General features: G+C 40.3%; 1 protein-coding gene across 9 annotated transcripts in view; it reads left to right on the top strand.

Annotated features, from left to right (window-relative positions):
* Positions 1–18,091, top strand: part of LOC116036272 (suppressor of tumorigenicity 7 protein homolog) — a 66,179-nt gene that overhangs the window by 26,550 nt on the left and 21,538 nt on the right. For 8 of the 9 annotated variants that reach the window (XM_036002783.1, XM_036002782.1, XM_036002785.1 and 5 more), the window contains one exon: positions 16,191–16,273. In XM_036002783.1, the coding sequence (XP_035858676.1) occupies positions 16,191–16,273 (83 nt within the window). Of the gene's footprint in view, positions 1–4,086; positions 4,295–16,190; positions 16,274–18,091 lie in introns of those variants that run through there. The other variant, XM_036002784.1, reaches the window with a different exon arrangement.

Consider the following 18,091-nt stretch of genomic DNA (forward strand, 5'->3'; position numbering starts at 1 on the left):
TTACTGAAAACGGCCATTTGATGAAAGCCAAACAGCACTCTGATGGCAATCAGTTGTCTCTGTTGCTATGGTAACCCCTCTAAGAACAGCAAAACAGCAGAGTGATCAGGTTTCTGTGGTAACTGCTGACTTTTGCTATTTTTGTCTCTTGAGCTCATAGTGGCTGTAACTTGACCGAGCCAAAAAGGAGGCTCATTTTTGATAAAATATTGTCAGTAAGGACTTTATCTTAAATCCCATGAAAGAGACACTAATGTATTCTCACGGATCATGACCTCTGATCTTTAAAACTCACTCAACAGATGCACGATCTGTTGGGTCGGTACTCGGTACGTAGCGTTAGCTCACAACGCCTTGTGTTTCCCGTAACTTTGTTTGAATTGTTCATCAGACGTGACATGAGAAGAGGGAGATTAGCTAACGTTAGCCAACCTATTTATAAAAAAATATCACATTCGAATAGTAATTTCAGCATTTGAATAGTATTGATTTTTTTACTATTGGAATTATATTCAACTTTCGGTATTCGTTCCAACAGCCCAGTGCAGTAGGATTAAGTAAACCACAGGGTGTTTAGACAAGATCTCAACTATTTAATAGAAAAGTCTGGAAACGTTTTACATCATCTAAAGTCATTTTACTGGCATTCAAAATCTCCATATATGGATCTAAGGCTGGTTGTGAAACTACTCAGCAAACAGGACCAGCTCCCAGGCCATTTGCCGCTGCCATCCATAACTTCAGCGGTCCACAGCCCGTGCCAACAGTAACAGAGCTCAGACTCTTGAGTTTTAATGATCAGAGGCTTGGCCAAAACCAGGGGAGGTGAGGTCATTCTGTTGCTCTTGAATTCAAGCTCTGCACGCTCACCCCACTTGCTATGTATAATGCTATATATCTTTGAGCATACTTAAATATATTTTTCTCCTTTTTGGCACTCCACATATTAAGCATTGGACAACCGATTTTGGGATTTCTGTGGGGTTAAATCCCACCAGGGCCACAAATAATAAACACTCTGCTCTCGCTCATGTTCTGTGTGCCACTTTGGCTCAAATTAAATGGCATTACGTGCGTCGTCTTTAACATTCTGGATCCTTTTAGTTAAATATATTTTTTTCATTTGTTTGTTTGTTCAATTTGTAATTGTTTGGTATTGCCATGTTCAAATTTAATAATTTAAAACATATAAAATGTTGAAATTGTAAATATTGCAACATGTTTTTTGGCACCATCAGAATATTGGTATTGGCATTTATAAACACAAGAGTACTTGAGCTTATTGAGTTGAGATTCATGCCTGGTAGCTGTAAAATCCCTGCTTGTCTGGATGATAATATTCCCTACTAACATAGTAAGTAATAGGCCTGACAGTAGCATTGATAAAAGATTAGAGAACTCAATGCGACCAGTTACATAAAGCAACAGAGTCCAGTGGAGCGTTGTCGATTAGTCAGATAAATTGGACCCTCCGCTGTGGATGGACGAGGTGAGGAATGAAAACATCACTGTTCTTGGCATACTCCCTTAGCCGTAATCATTATTTGTGCTTGGGCTACTGATGAGTGAGAGGGAGTTTTTGGGTAGCTTGCAGAATGAGTTTGAATATATATATGTGTAACACTCGGGGCTGCATGGTATGGACGGAATATTATTTGGCTGATAACACTCCTGTCTGCTTGGAGAGTAGGGCTGAACGATTAATTGCATTTGCGATAATATCGCGATATGTTAAAACGCGATTTCCTAATCACAAAGGCTGCGATTTGGTCACATGACTCGCGAGAGCAAATCAGTCTGCACTCCACAGAGAAAGCATCAACTTAGCACGCTAACGCTACACTGTACCTTGAACTGATTTCTGTCATTCAAACAACTCTGAGTTGTAGTTTAAAACTTTTACAGTCATTTTAATAAAAGGAAGGGTTTTATTCTGGTTCGAGTCCATACGTGCAGTTAATGAATACAGACACGCAGAACTGAAGGCTCGGTTGGCAACTAGCTCTGATTAGCGGTTAGCTCTGGTTAGCGGTTAGCTCCGTTATAAAGATATGGAGTGGAGGAGCTGCCACTGAGAGGGGTAACAACCAGACTCTGATAAATGACGTTCGGGGAGCTTTCACAGCAGCGTGGCCGCGGTGTTTCAACGGTTTTATTAGTACAGTTAATCCCACGGCAAGAACACCACACGGCAGCACGCAACTTCCCGAGGGGGAGGGGCTGGAGGCAAAAAAAAAATACACTGTTTGTGTGTGTGTGTGTGTGTGTGTGTGTGTGTGTGTGTGTGTGTGTGTGTGTGTATATACTATAATTTTACTTTTTTAACTGTCTAGTGTGTTGTTCATACTATAAAATGATTTATTGTTTGTCTTTGTTGAATAATACAGAAGACAAAGCTTAAAAAAATAATCGAATCGAAATCGCAATATTTGGGAAAAAAATCGCAATTAGATTATTTTCAAAAATCGTTCAGCCCTATTGGAGAGCATTTAACGGTGGATTTAAGGGGCCGACCACTATGCTGGAGTTGCTACAAAAGGACAACTTGTGATTTGGAAACCTCTTCCTCCCTGATGAAACAAAGAAAACGTCTAATTTCTCAGTTGCGTGATTGTATTCAAATTATAGGTCTTCTAGAGAAGGATGAATATATTATGGAGGCCATAATTTGACTAGTCTTTACTGTTCTTTTCAATCTGTCATCATGTTGGTGTTTGCGCTCTCCAAGCACCGCCGTTCAGCCGTTATTGTAGCAGCTGAACGGCTGCCTGTTTGATTTCTGGTGCAGTTCTAAGTGTAAACACCTGGATTTAACAGTCTTCGCTGGCACACGTTGGGATGATCTCACATTCGACAGCCCAGTAATGACCAGCCTCACTATTAGGGCTGCTAGATATGAGGAAAATATGCGATAACGGTGTTGAATATCATGATAACGATATTACTTGCGAAACCTATTAAAGTGTTCTCTAGTTCAGCATTTTTGCTGCTTTCAGTATTCTGCTAAAATACAACAAATCGCTTGTTGAATTTAAAACAAATGAAAGGAAATCATTTTCAACATTCTTTTATTGAACAAATTGAACATTGAAATGAATATAACAGGCACCACTAAAAAAAGAATGACAATTACATTTTAAAATGCAGTTTTTTGCCGATATTTTCTTTCAACTCACAAAACCAAATGTTAATTACGCCAGTTGATATCACGATGACGATTAAAAAAAAAAGATAAATTGTACAGCCCTACTTACTATTATTTAGTATTCTTGAGCTTCTTTGTGCATCTTCAAGGAAGCACAGTGATAATTGCATCAGTTCAGTGGCAACCCGTAAAGGAAATCACTGCATTTGTCATCATCATGTTCAAACGCCAACATAGAACTGCAGCTAACCTTGTCAGCCACTTAATTTCCCCAGGCTCTCTTCCATCCTTCTTCTAGTAACTCAGCGAGCTGAAGAAAGAAAGAAAAGGCCTTGTGACCAGAAGGTCGCTGGATCTAATCATTGGATCGAGAGGGAAATCCTGTGTCCGGTGAAAGAAAATGATAATATTTCACCCTACCCTAACAACTGCTGCTGAGGGGCTCTAGAGCAAGGCACTTAACCCCCATTTACTCCATTAAAGCTCATCAGTGGCCATCTGGAAGTTAACGGGCTGATGCTAGGAGAAAATACAAGTGTCCAAAAACCTGTCGCTTAACAACACTTTCTAGCTTTCTAGATGAATACAAACTATTTCCATTACAATAATCTCAGGACTGAAGGACTGAGCCTAGACTATCTGTAAATCTGCACTGAGGACGCTCCTTCATCCATTCTGCTGTAGGGTCATTTAGGGGTTGTCATGGTTACCTCTCCCCTTCATTAAAATCCATGTTATTGATTGGCTGGATTCAACTCCTATCTACAGACCCCCCCCTCCCCCCCTCCTGTATTTACTCTGCTGAGTTACTAGAGGGAAAACTGGACTAAGCTGGTTTACAATTGCGTTGGCTTGCTGTCACTCACAGAGAGCAGCCAATCAAAAAACAAACAAACAACCAGCCCCCCCCACCCACACACACACACACACACACACACACACACACACTAATAAATGTGCCCAATGAAAGACAGCTAGCTGCTGCTTAGAATGCTGAATGTACGTGGACAGCCAGTGGAGAAACACAATCTTCATTTCTGGTTGCTTTCTCTGTTTTTTTTGCCAAAGATATTTTTTATTTAAAAGGAGAAAAGGCCTGTGTGTGTGTGTGTGTGTGTGGCTCTAGTGGATGTTTCAGTGGAATGGAGGGTAAGTAATGGGATTTTGCTTCATTTGGTTTGCTGATGACACACTTTGTGTAGTCAGGAACTGTACGGTAGCTGTGTTTCTGATATTTTCCTTTGCTAATGGCCTTTGTATTGAGTACAGCAGGTGGCCCTGTACATTTTGTATTGATATTCATGAAGTGGACGGTTTGCTCAGCGAGTGGCCAAAGGCCTGCTGGCTGTGTGTGTTTGCGTGCTTGCCTCTTTATGTCTTAATTGTATATCTGTGTGTGTGTGTGTGTGTGTGTGTGTGTGTGTGTGTGTGTGTGTGTGAAGAATACACTAGCTGAAGCAGATATCTGTGTTTACATAGTGGCTTGTTGAGCCGAGGTAGATTAAGCCTGGGTTAGGGAGAGGGAACGTCATTCAATCTTTGTATTTATTTTCTGTTGTCCCATATGTTTGTTTTCTTCATTTACTTTTATTCTCTATGGTTTTGGAAAATAATTAAAAATCAAAGGTTGTTTGACAGATTGTGTCAGCCTTTGCAGCCTCCCACACATCATTTGAGTTGTTGTTTGAAAGAAATACAGCCAAGGAACTGCCTTATCATCAGCTAGCAAGCAAAGCAAAGAAAACTAATACATCTTTTTCAGTTGCTTTATTGACATAAAAGAACAAATTATAATAATGCCAAAGAATCTCAGGGCTCCACATAGCAATCTGTTTGTTGCATTTAATTTAGAATGCACAATAGACATTTAAAAATCAGAACAAAACAGTGAAAATAAATGAAGAGAACACATCTTGGAGAACAGTTATGCTATTTTCTAGGTGCAAAATTAAATCTGCACAAATCAGTAGTATAAACAAAAAGACTTGCCTCTCAATTTGTAGCTAGCAAAGACAAAGTTACTGCACTTTCTGGCAGCATCAAAGGTCACACTGAGGACAAGATAAACATTTTGGAACATTTTTACTAATTCAGGATAATATTGTGAGTCAAATGCAAAGTAATATTTAAAATCAGTGACAACTTAACACAACCTATTTTCTCCTGGGAGTCAGTTTATATGTCTCTCTTTGTAAGTGTTTGACTGCCAAGTCTTCATTTAGATAATGTTCTCTTGGATCTTGAATGCTCAGATACTTAGCAAAAGAGTCCAACATCAAATTAAAGTTTTGAAGTAAGATCTAATGCTGTCAGTCTCTTCCAAGTGTGCATCTTGTAATTTAGGCAACCCTAAATACACAATCTCTCTTTGAACTCTTGTTTCTGCACATTAGGGGAAAAGTACCACTTGGGCTCTACATCCATTGTTTGGAAGTATTTCTACTGACACCAAAAATAGATTACCAGAATTTTTTAATGAGAGATTTTAAGTTTGAGTCTGTTATCTCTCTCTGTCCTTGGACGACACACTCTCTCTTTTTTATTTCTCTCTGTATTTCCTTGTCATGTTCAAGTTAAGTTTGGGGAGCCTAAAATTGAGCAGCGCTGGTATTACAGCTAAGGGCGGCTGGGGCTCAGAAGGTAGAGCGTGTCTTCTTTTAATCACAAGGTTGGCTGTTCGGTCTGCATGTCGATTCAAAGTGTCCTTGAGCATCACACTGAACCCCAAGTTCCTCCTGATGGCAGGCCAAGCGCCTTGCATGACGGCTCCGCCACCATTGGTGTATGAATGTGTGTGTGACTGGGTGAATGATAGGGAAATTGTAGTCTCACTTTGCCAGACCTATCTCCACAGCGCTGCGAAGGAAGGTCTTGCAACAGGAGCATGCACTCCTGCATAGAAGAAGAAAAAAACTCTCTAGGGTTGTTTGCATTTCTTTATTATTTTAATTTTATTTATTAGTTTATTTCTCAGGGACCATGCACAGTTCAAGCCCTGTACCAGAGTTAGCTATACAGCTAATTTACATCTGTGGTATCTGGGCATGGGAGATAAATGGACAATATAGACAATACTATCAAAACAGATAGAAACTTAACAACATATAACAAGCATTACATAACGTATAAACCAGTATACAAAAATATATAATTTCCACGTTATAAAAAGATCAATGATCACTTAGTTGATTCGCCTTCAGCCAAGTCTTTAAGGACATTTTAAAACTGCTGAGACTTGCACAATCTCTAATGTGAAGTGGAATTAAGTTCCACTTTTCTACTGCTGTAAATGAAAAAGCTGATTGACCAAATGGACGCAGTGAATGTGGATCTGCAAAATAGTATCGGGAAGGAGCTTGCTTTGGTGGAACATTTGCACCCCGCAAAAGTAAAATCCACATACAATATTAAATGAAGTGAACTGTTCACACAGTACAGTAACATGAGCTATATGAATTAGCTGGATACATGGTTAAACGTAATTTACTCTTACCAGTGTATCGCCGCGTAGGGCTGGGCGATATGGAGAAAATCAAATATCACGATATTTTTGACCAAATACCTCGATATCGATACCGCAACGATATTGTAGTGTTGACTATTGGTGCTTTCACAAAATATTACACAATGAGGTTTTTAATAAATAATCATCAGTAATGTGGATATAATGACTAAGTGGGAAAAGGCAAATAATAGAACAGTTACAGCAGTCTGGTGTGTTCAGAAAATGACATCACTTTACTGCCTTTAAAACCAGGAAAAGACAACACTTATGTCATATTACGATATCCAAAATCTAAGATGATATCTAGTCTCGTATCACGATGTCGATATAATATCTATATATTGCCCAGCTCTATCGCCGCGTGTGTTTTGTCCATAGCAAATCCCCGCCGCTGAACCCAAAACGTCCCAGTTAGAGAGTAAATGCCGTAAACATATTCTTTGTAAATCTTTACAATCATTCCACGAACGAACAAAGCAGGCCTTCCTTGTAGCACGATCCAAATTTTCTTCAAAACTTGCCAGCGTGTAACGTTGCTCAGAGGTTCCAGTTAATGGTGCTCGATGTGACCGGAGTTTAAAGTAAACACAAAGAAAGAGGAAAGTGAGGGACATCCGGAAAATGAGCCCCCGTCGATCCAGATTAGGAAAATTGTAAAGCGCTTCTTCTGATGAGGTAGAAAGGTGCTACGTAAGTGCAGTCCATTTTCCATTTACAATGATGGCTTTTGTTGTTGTTGTTGGTGGTGGTGAACCAAAAAGCCTCACAATAATTACATCTAGGTTTGTGAGTAGCACTGGACAGTGAATGTGATCGATGTGTCCACATTGTTCATGCAGCTGGTCGTTAAAGCCTGCCTGGTTTACATTGTTTACACACAAACCTTTACTGTAGATACATGCATCTTACTAACCCTCACACAAACACAACCACACACGCATGTACAGTACACCCAACAACGCAGAATCTAAATGTAGCTACTGCTGCTGTGACAGATGCTGGCTACACTCCGCCTTGCTCAAAGGTCAGCGGAGGTAGTTAGACCCCGACAGACTCTGCTAGCAGCCACATCAGTCAGGGCCAGTCTTGCTCCCTAATCGGCCCTGCCAACACACATTTCAGGGATAAGCAGCCGAGTCGGAGTGACTTACAACTCGGGTTCGGATTCAGGTGGCCTGCAGGAGCTCCCAAACATGTTTTCTAGTGTTACTCACGCATTGCTTCTTTCAATCCAATGCTCATTTGTCCATCTTAACGTCTAATAAACTGTTAAGAAGCCATATGCACTTAGCAATCTCAAAACATGAAAACATAAACTGTCAAGTGCTCAAATCTCACAAGTGAGTAAATACGTAGTTTGCAGCGTTGCTCAGTTTTACAACACAGCAGCGCCCTTTGGTGACACTTGCTAATGACAAATGGGAGCTCCATATGTGAGCTATAAAACTCTGCAACCACTGCATCGCTGTTTTCAAAGCAGGAATTCAAAAGAAATTCAGTAGCTTGTTTGAACAGATGTAGTACAGCTGTTGATGAGCATGGTGAGATGAGCAGTCTTCAAATCCTGCCACTAATGCTGCAGGATTGAGGTCTTGACTCGGACTTGGCCACCGTACACATTAACATTGATGTTCTTAAGGTAATTCTGCGTAGCTTTATGCTTTCATTGTCTTTCACTGTTTTGTCTCTAACGATCACTATTAAACATTTAAGAGTGTTTGAGGGTGTTCACATCCAAAATGGATGGCCCCCAAAAACGAGCAAGAAGTGAAACTTCAGTACAGGCCTGTGTGAGCTACACCATCAACATGTCTGCTGGTGTCTGAGGGTTGGAGACTTCAGGCAGCCAGTGACCGCAAAGGATTTGCAAATATTAAAAAACGTTTGTGTTAACTTGTCCAAAATATACGTAGTTGCCCATAGAATTAGGCATCTTTGTATAAAAATGGTCACAGTTCTCTTTTGGAGATACATGTTACTGTAAGTGATCTGTCAGTTTGACCTACCAGAGGCTGTTTGTAGGGCAGAATATGCGTCAGCCTTTTCAGACATATGGTGGTAGTAACATTAAAGCGCAAGGGTTTTTCATGAATACATAATGAAATAGACATTTCATTTGTTCTCTTTTGTGGTTGAAGGACATAGACCTATGTGTGTGTTTGTGTGACTGTGCATTGATGAGAGTGATTGTATGTTTTGAATGTGTGCGTGTTCACGTGTCTCTCAGTGTGTTTTTATCATTCCGGTCAGGCCAGCAGTCTGCTGACTTCAGTAAAGGTCACATCTCCTGTTGTCTCTGCTGCCATTTAGTCCTCAGTCTGTCTGTTAGAATTTGTCCCTTCTAATCATCACGTTATTCAGCCAATGTTGGTGTTCTCTGGCTGCTTCCTTATAGGGCTGTGCAATTAACCAGAATTTTAATCGCGATTACGATTTCGGCTCCTAATGATCACAAAAACAGAATAAACGATTATTTTGCACATTATGTTTTGTTTTTTCACAGTTTTAGGTGTTTTCACTGTTGATTTGTTTAACTTTTTCACTGTTTTATAAGTTCAGTAATTGTAACATCTTTCCAAAAGTCAATGAGGAATCGTGTTAAATAACCGTGATTTTAATATTGACCACACATAATCGTGATTATGATTTTTTTCTCCATAATCGAGCAGCCCTACTTACTTACCAGTATAAACTCATAGGAGTGGTATCAGCCAAGAAGGTAGAGAAGTGAACTATGAAGCCATAAACAGGGTCACCAGTTTGAATATTGGCCAAGCAATCAACATTTGTGAATGACAACTAGTCTCCTCCCAATAAACAAATGGGTTTGGACTTATGCAAGGCCAGTGCTGAAACAATTGGTTGATTAATCAGTTAGTCATATCAAGTTACAGCTAATTAATTGGTTGCAAATTTGATTTAAACAAATGCCAGCTTCTTAAATGTGGGATTTGTTGCTTTTCTGTGTTTTATATTAATGTGCTCATATTATGCTTTTTGGCTTTTTCCCTTTCCTTTATTGTGTTATATATCTTTTGTGCACGTTATAGGTTTACAAAGTGAAAAAGCCCAAAGTCTACCCCAAAGGGACTTACCATCTCCAACAGAAAACTAACAAGTGTAGTGAAGCGGCTCTGTTGTAAAGGCTAACGTTGTTAGGTTACCACAATGACATCATGTTAGAAAGCACAGCCGAAACGATATGTCATAAACTAAGTAACAATAGTGTTAGCCACGATGCTAACGACATTGATAACTAAGCCAAACGGTGCTGCCACTACTATTTTAGTGATTTATAAGCAGATTGTCACGTTACTGAGACTACAGCTGTTAGAAGGTAATATATGAAGTCAAAGCTAACTCTGACAGCTGTAGAACAGCTAACATTAAAGTGCTCATATTACGCTTTTTGGCTTTTTCCCTTCCCTTTATTGTGTTATATATCTTTTTTGTGCATGTTATTGGTTTACAAAGTGAAAAAGCTCAAAGTCCACCCCAAAGGGACTTACCATCTCCAACAGAAAACACTGTTCACAAACTGCTCCAAACAGCTCTGTTGTAGTCCAGCCTTTACTTCAGAGACAAACGTGGTCACTTTGTAACACACGTTATAATGCTCGCCTAGCTGCTAGCGTGACACGCCCTCATACTCTGCTTCTGACTGGCTAGTAGTCCTTAGCTAGCTACTGCACATGTGTGACTCCCAACAAAGATGGAACAGAAGTGAGATGTCTCACTCTGTAGCTGAAACAGAGAGCTCAACACACAAGGTGAAAAGAGGAGCTGCAGCAATGTGCAGTACAACAAATATATGGTGTTTTTTGAAAATTAAACCAAATAAACCTATTCTGGTACAACCTCTAAATACAATTATGAACCTGAACATGAGCATAATATGAGCTCTTTAATGTAAATTGATTATTTTTGGGGTTTTGTACAAGAGAAGCCATTCGAAGATGTTTCTTAAGGCTCTTGGAATGTGTGATGGGTATTATTCACCATTTTATAGATTTAAAGATGAATTCAAAAATGATTGACAGATCAATAGATAATGAAAATAATTGTTAGTTGCAGCCTTATAGGCATTCCAGTGATTATCTCACCCAGAGAGAATTACACTGGGTGAGCAGGTAGGGCTTAGGCTTCCAGTATATTCAGTCAGAACTGCTTTTTGGATGGTCGAATAGCTCTGCAATTGCCCTCTCCCATACCTTTCTGACATTGGATAAGGATCCTCCCCACTTTCTGCAACCGACAATCCAACATTCACACCCACTTCACGCCATGGATTGTCCAGCTGTGCGGATGTAGAAAACTTACCGGGTTTTAACTTCTCTTTTTATCTTCATTTCTGGCACTTGAATGCCTTCCAGGAGAGACTGTCGGAAAATGTGTGCCGTTATCCAATGAAATCGCATCTCTTTATTAAAGGTGTATTTTCCCTCCGCCTTTAAGTGTGGCCATTTGTAGCAACCATAAACATTTTTGTTTTCTAATGTGGTCGAACAAGCTAGTTCGGATCGAGCTTAATCCAAGATTTACTCGATGACAACAGGACATATGGACACACAGTCACTGTTTGAAACAGCTGTATGAATGTAAGGATATTCAGATGCAGAATGCAGATCTTTGTTGGCAGAACCAAATAAAGGAAGATTAAAAATGAGTTGACTTAAGCTTGGCTAGCTGTAATCAGGGGGCTGATTTTAAAACACACAAAAGCCACATTTGCTGCAAAATGTCCACAGAAACAATTCCCTCTCCTCTCCTGCAATTTAAGTGTTCTAAGGTGCTTACATTCGTAGTGGTATTGAGTCTTTCTTTTTACATGCACATAATATTCCGTTTGTTGCCCTAATTCTGAAAAAGACAATATTCCGACTAAGCTGTTTACATGGCTAATGAAAGTGAGTATTCCACTAACATTCCTGTTTACATGTAGCCGTGCTAAACACGTGCAAAACAGGATTTTTTCAGAGTTCACCAGCGGCGGTGGACTTGTTGGACTGTGTGAACACAGCGTCTCTCTTTCATTTCTTCAACCAGCATCCTGAAAAGGTCGGCGTAGCGATGTTTTCGCATATCCAAAAACCTGTTGATATCCAAGTCTTTGATAATGTTTAAATGTAGCTGTGCTTCTCTTTCTTATCGGGTCTGCAGCCTTGCAAACTGTTGGCTGGTTGGTTTGTGTACAGCAACCATAGCAACGCACAGAGCTGACCATAAGCCTGCGGTGAAAACCCCGATTGAGACGCATATTCCCAATACGCTGTATACATGTCCAAACAGTGCCTCCAAAACCCGAATAATAGCGGAAAACGCTATATTCGGAAAAAGGCCTTATTCAGAATATCGGATACCGGAATATGCTGTTTACATGACCTGTATCAAATTTGGAATATTGTCATATTTGGAATAATAGTGGAATATTGGTGTGCATGTAAATGTACTGAGTGATGATTGCTTCATTCGCTGCACACAAAGAGGAGATAGAAACATGTCTCAGTGACCTATGTAGTACATGGCACAAGTACAGCAGAATCACTTCTATCTTCTACATCTATCTATGTAGTGTAAAGTGCAAGACAAACCATCACAACACAATGAACATCACTTTGTCCTAGTGTCCATTTACCTTTTCCAGCTTAACACCTCCTGTAAAAACATTCTGCTGACGTGATAGTCTCTCTGATCCACATTGCCATGAGACCTGAGCATCGTATTTCGCATCTGACTTCTCATTCCGTTCCTAAAGTTAATTGTGTGACATGGAGGCTTGATTACATTTTACTTTAATTTTGTTTGAGACTCAGTTGATCTCCAAATTGAGAAATCCTTGTTATAACTTTACCCGAGGATTATGTAATTAAATTACACAAGACGGATGAATGATTTCTGTCTGTGGGACTTGATTCCAGGACATCCAGTTAAGACAGGATCTTCTTTTCTAATCAGGCAACCCTACTAACGGGAATGAAATAGGGCCACAACTAACGCGTTTTAATTCATCAGCTGATATTTGTATCATTTAATTGTTTAGTCTGTAAAATGTCTCCAGATGGGGAAAAATGCCCATCACGTTTCAAACGGCTGTTTTTGTGTTTTGCACATACTGTAGGTCCAAATCCCCAAGGTATTCAATTTAAAATAATATAAAAGCACGACATCTTTGATTAATTGTCTAATCCTTCCATCACTAAGAACAACTATTTGATGCAAATTTTAAAGCTTTGATTGTTTTGGAAATTAAATCTGTGACTTTTGGATTATGGGCCATGCTGCTACATTGTTTCATGTGAATTGACTGTATGTTAATTGTGGCTACATTTTTTTGCCTTTAATGAAGTTGAGAGAGTCCTTTGCCAGCCAGACAGCAGTATCCTCTTATCAGTGCAAGCTGACAGCAGCTGTTAGCCCTGTTTGGCCACAGGCCATTCTGAAAGACCCTTTTCTGCTAGGACGAGAGTGTCCACTTCACAGCAATGAATAGCTGTCCAGCTGCACTTTAAGTTTATGTGTGTGTGTGTGTGTGTGTGTGTGTTTCTGTGTGGGCAAGACGCTGGGGTTCATCTGAATGGGGTCTTTGTCCCACCCTCCCTAACCTCAGTTGTGACTCCCCAGGAATTAACATGACAACCCATCACCGCCAAATGCAATGGTCTATCAGTCTAGCTTCATTTACTACAGCTAGGAGAATCCGTTAGTCCACACTCACATACACAATGTTTTCTAAATTCCTTACCCTTCTCTGTGACACTCAGCTCCAAGCCCATTGGTTCCTACTGGAATATTTAAAAACGGAACACAAATACTGTATATAGTTTTATATAGTTTTAAAAATGGATTCAGAATGATCCAAACTTTCAGCCAAATCTAGGCAGGGAAGGCCACCTGTAGCCACCAGCTGAAAAGATGGTGCATTTTGGCAGACCACCAAAGATCAGTTGAATGTCCCTCTTTATTACTGATAGACATTATACACTTTTCTTTTTGGCTGCCATTCCTGTCAGTTATGTGCTAGAGACTTGCTACACACAGAATGTACAGGTCAACCTTTCAAGCAATGAGACCGTTTAATCATTATCTAAATAGCTTATTTAGGAGTAAAAACATGAATAAATCTTTTGGCCAGGTGGACTGTAAATTTACTCTGAGCTGCCAATCTCTCTCAACAGTTAATTACTTATATGCGTCCACCCTTAGTCACTTAAGCCGGCCTTTTTTCCTTCGAACTCAGATTTCTGTGACTCATCAGTTTATCAAAGGATGCACTTCCTTACTGGCATCCAGCTTAACATGACCCAGGGTTCGACATTGGCCCGAAGTAAAACAGTATGTTGGGCAAGTTGATTGGCCAGACCGGAGCTGCTGTCCGCTCTCCTTCCCTCGCCGGGAGCTAGCTAGTAATATTAGCGTACGTCGCGGTGCCTCCGCCTCGGCCGGCAGCTGCAGCAACTGCTGTTTACTGCCGTCTGCTCTCCTCCCGGTAAAGTAGTCTCCTAGAAGCTGGGAGTGAAGCGGATGGACCGCGGGGTGCGCTAAGGGCTCCTGCACACTGCCTGTGTGGCGTGAGCGTGGCGTTTCTGTTGCGTGTCAGTTGCGTGGCGGCTGCGTGGCGTTTTCTGCGTCTGCGTTTCTTTACACCCCAGAAACGTGTCTGACGCGGCGCTGCTGCTGCTAGCCTTGTCTGCACATGTATGTTTCCCATTGATAAAATTAAATAATAGCATGTTCTTCAACTTTATTTTGTCAATATTTTTGTTTGTACATTTGTTTGCACATATTTCGATATATTTTTATATTTCAATTTCCTTTCCTGAGATAATAAAGTCCATGTTATTGTTTTATCAGAATCCAATTGAAATACAATTTTTAAAAATAAATGTATATCTGCATTTATGTCAAAACCTAGAGACTTTCAAACATCTAAATCTCATTTATTAAATGTATTTGTGTCAAAATGACATATAAACATCCTTTTGTATTCTATTTTGCCTGGAAACGCTTCCAACACGCTTGTGTGTCGCGTGAAAAATAGGCGTCGGTCCTATTTCTAGAATGCACACGTTTTCGGCGCGGCTCGAGCCTAAGACGTGCGTGTCACGCAGGCAGTGTACAAGCTCTAACCTGTTAACACGGGAGCCGAAATAAAAACGGACATGCCACGCAGCTGACACGCTCACGCCACGCAGGCAGTGTGCAGGAGCCCTAATAATTACTAGCTAATGTTATCTGCAAGGTGCTTCCCCAGTGCTGCGTTCCTACGCGGTCAGAACTTTTACAGTCATTTCAAAATGAATGCATAAAATAGCCCAGTAAACATGGCTGGGAAATATTCAGGTTACTACATTATGAACACAAGAGATGTTTGTGGCACTGTTGTTGCTTCATCCTAAAAGCAAAATAATGTCACAAGTATTACAGCTAAAAAACAACTTAGTAACACTCATTCCTTCCAACACTCAGGGCAGGAAACTAACTTGCGGCATTAACTCTAAATGCAGTCCACAGAAACGCAGGGCAGTATCCAAATAATCTGCTACACAAACTCGAAAAACATTCAGCCAAAATGTGTCATTACTATGGTGGAGGCTGGTGTTTCAGGAGGAGCATGCATCGGTCTATACTGCAAGACTTGATTGATATGGATCATTAATCAAGTTGTAATTTTCCAGTTCACAGGATCTGATATAACTGGCACTAGAGAATAAATTGTATAGAAACCTGGCTTAAATGTCAACGGATTGAAGGGCGATGAGAGCTGGTTTGGCATTTGGAATGTAATGTTTTTGTTTTGTTACGTTAAACCTATAATACTTCACTGCATTTTTAAGTACATTCTGACATCTATCACATTTCAAAGTCAACGAGGAGACTTGTACTGATTAGAGTAGTAGTAGCAGTCAATCTGTAGCTTCTTACTCGCTGCAGTAGCCAGAGTTCAAGGCTGTTTGCTGAGCTGATGATAATAGCTAGGCTCAGAAAATTACTACCAGCTACACAATAAGTCAAATGCTGGTAAATTGACTACTATTTCTACTCTATCAGCCTCTTTGCAGCCATTTAGACACCATCTAGATGGCATTTATTCCACACCATATGCCGTATTTCCAGGGCAAACTTTTGTAAATTGCTTGTGAATAGATGTATTTCAGTGGCCAGTCAAGCTCAATTTCCTCTCTGTTTTTTTCCCCACTGTGTATCTTCACTCTGCATGTAGTAAGGCTTACCCTGGTCCCCTGGTGCTGTGTAATTTCACGTCTGAGCAGCAGGGCTCTGTGGGAAATGCCAAACCCTGCGTGTGGATGCCGTCTTTTAGCACGAAACGTTTCATGTGTTATAATCACAAATGTCCTTGAATCTCTGAGTCTGTTTGATGTTTTCTTCTGTGTAGACATAACCTAGTTTTATATGGACATACAGCATTTGATTCTACTAATATATCTTCTGACATATTCTCCTTTTGGTAGACAAGATACTTTCTAGTATCTAATAGTAAGCTCAAACCCATCTTTTCTTCTTTTTGTGTCTCCTCTACAGTAAGCATGTTTCTCAACACCCTGACACCCAAGTTTTACGTGGCTCTGACGGGCACTTCCTCCCTCATATCAGGACTCATATTGGTAAGAAACTCTTTTCTTGTCTTTATATAATAACGCTGGCGCTGATACTAGTTTTGAAATGTATTAACTATATTATTATTATTATTAATCAGTTTGGTATCTGTACTGATTAGGAAGTAAACATTTTTCACAAAGCACAGATATGACTTGTTGAAAATAAGTGTTCTTCGATGTCACTTTACTAGAGGATGGATACCTGAACCGAGCCCGTCGGGACCCACCGTACCCGACGGGCCGGGCCAGGTTCGGATAGATATTTCGAAATGATGTTCGGGTTCGGGTCGGGCTCGGTCATATCAGCGCACACAGTGCGTGTCTGTGTTAACGTGCACTTGTTGCCCCATATGCGCTGATGCACTCATCTGTTGACATTTCCGAATGCCTTCCTACAGTTGCTTAATAAAAACGGGCTTTCCACACAAACAAACGTATGTGTCATTAGTATGAGAAAAAAACGAGATGTGTCGGACTCGGGCTGGGTTCGGACAGAAAATTGCGGCCCGATCCGCACTCTACACTTTACAATACTAAAATACTGTGGGTGTGACTCTTGGCTATTAACTTCAGTGCTTAAGCGCTGTTATACTCATTGCACATTGTTCTGGTGCATCAGCTAAATGTAAGCCTTAAGGTTGATGACTGTGCACTCTTACCTGACATTCTCATTCATAATGTTAAAATTAATTTTCAGCGGTGGCTCCCTAGGTGACTTCATGAGCCTGGATGTAATTTGTTAGGACTATAATCACAGGTTCAGAGGCCACAAGGAGCTGAAGAGAGAGGAAATCTATACTCATTTGGTCCTTCATAAGATGTGCTGCTAAATAATGGCAGCCTCTGGCATTGTCTTCTGACGTATCACACCATGCAACACACTTTCAATGCTTTTAGTGCTTTTCAAAGTACTGAGAACAGATTTTAGGTTTTTTTTTGGTGTGGGATGTGGCTAAAGATATAAATAGAGCTCTCTATCTCTGTGCATTAAACACTCAGCTGATTTGATTGCAGCACCTAACTGGTTACTAGTGGCTCCAAGTTGTTGACCTGCATATTGAGCTGCCACCTTTCCCCTCTGCTCCAGGGAAGGAAAATAGTGTTAAAATGTTTAGGTATACGTCAGTATTCAAAAACAGATAGAATAAATAAAGATGTGACAAATATCATCAAGGCAGGGAAGCAATATAATGAAACTGTTGGCAAGGCTTTTCCTACTTATGCTAGTTTGTATCTCTCTTTCAAGTTCCTCACAGAGACAGCCAACTGTGCAACAGTGGTTGGTCTGTATTTTAAAATAGCTCCTCTCTTAATTAACTCCCTCTCTTCCCTGCGGGCTATTTGCCAATATGCGTAGGCTGCTTAGAAAAGGTGTCGAGCTTTGCACATGCTCTGTGAGATGATTTAAGAAAAATGGAAAGGAATTGGTTTTGTATGAGCGATATTGGTCATTTTCTCTGTACTTGAAATTGATCTTAATGTCCCAATTAGTTAGTTTTCCACTGAAGAGTTAGAGATAAGTCACATCAAATATCACTTCCTCCCTCAAGCAGAGGCTGGCAGTATAACAGCTTTGCCAGATGGCAGTCTGTAGGCTACATTTAATAAAATACTGCTCTCATCAGTATTCTGGATGCTTTTCACACATTCAGTGATCAAAACGTAACATGAATGGTTCCTATAGCAGAACATTTTCAAAACCTTACTTTGTCTTTTTTCCGATATTCTTTGAGCAACATTCTCGCCTAATATTTATAGTCACAGTCTTCTGCTGTTTGCCACTAAACAGCTCCACCAGAGCAAAACAAGAAAAAAGATTATTTG

The sequence above is a fragment of the Sander lucioperca genome, chromosome 7, assembly GCF_008315115.2.
Source record: "Sander lucioperca isolate FBNREF2018 chromosome 7, SLUC_FBN_1.2, whole genome shotgun sequence".
In the NCBI taxonomy this organism is placed as follows: domain Eukaryota; kingdom Metazoa; phylum Chordata; class Actinopteri; order Perciformes; family Percidae; genus Sander; species Sander lucioperca.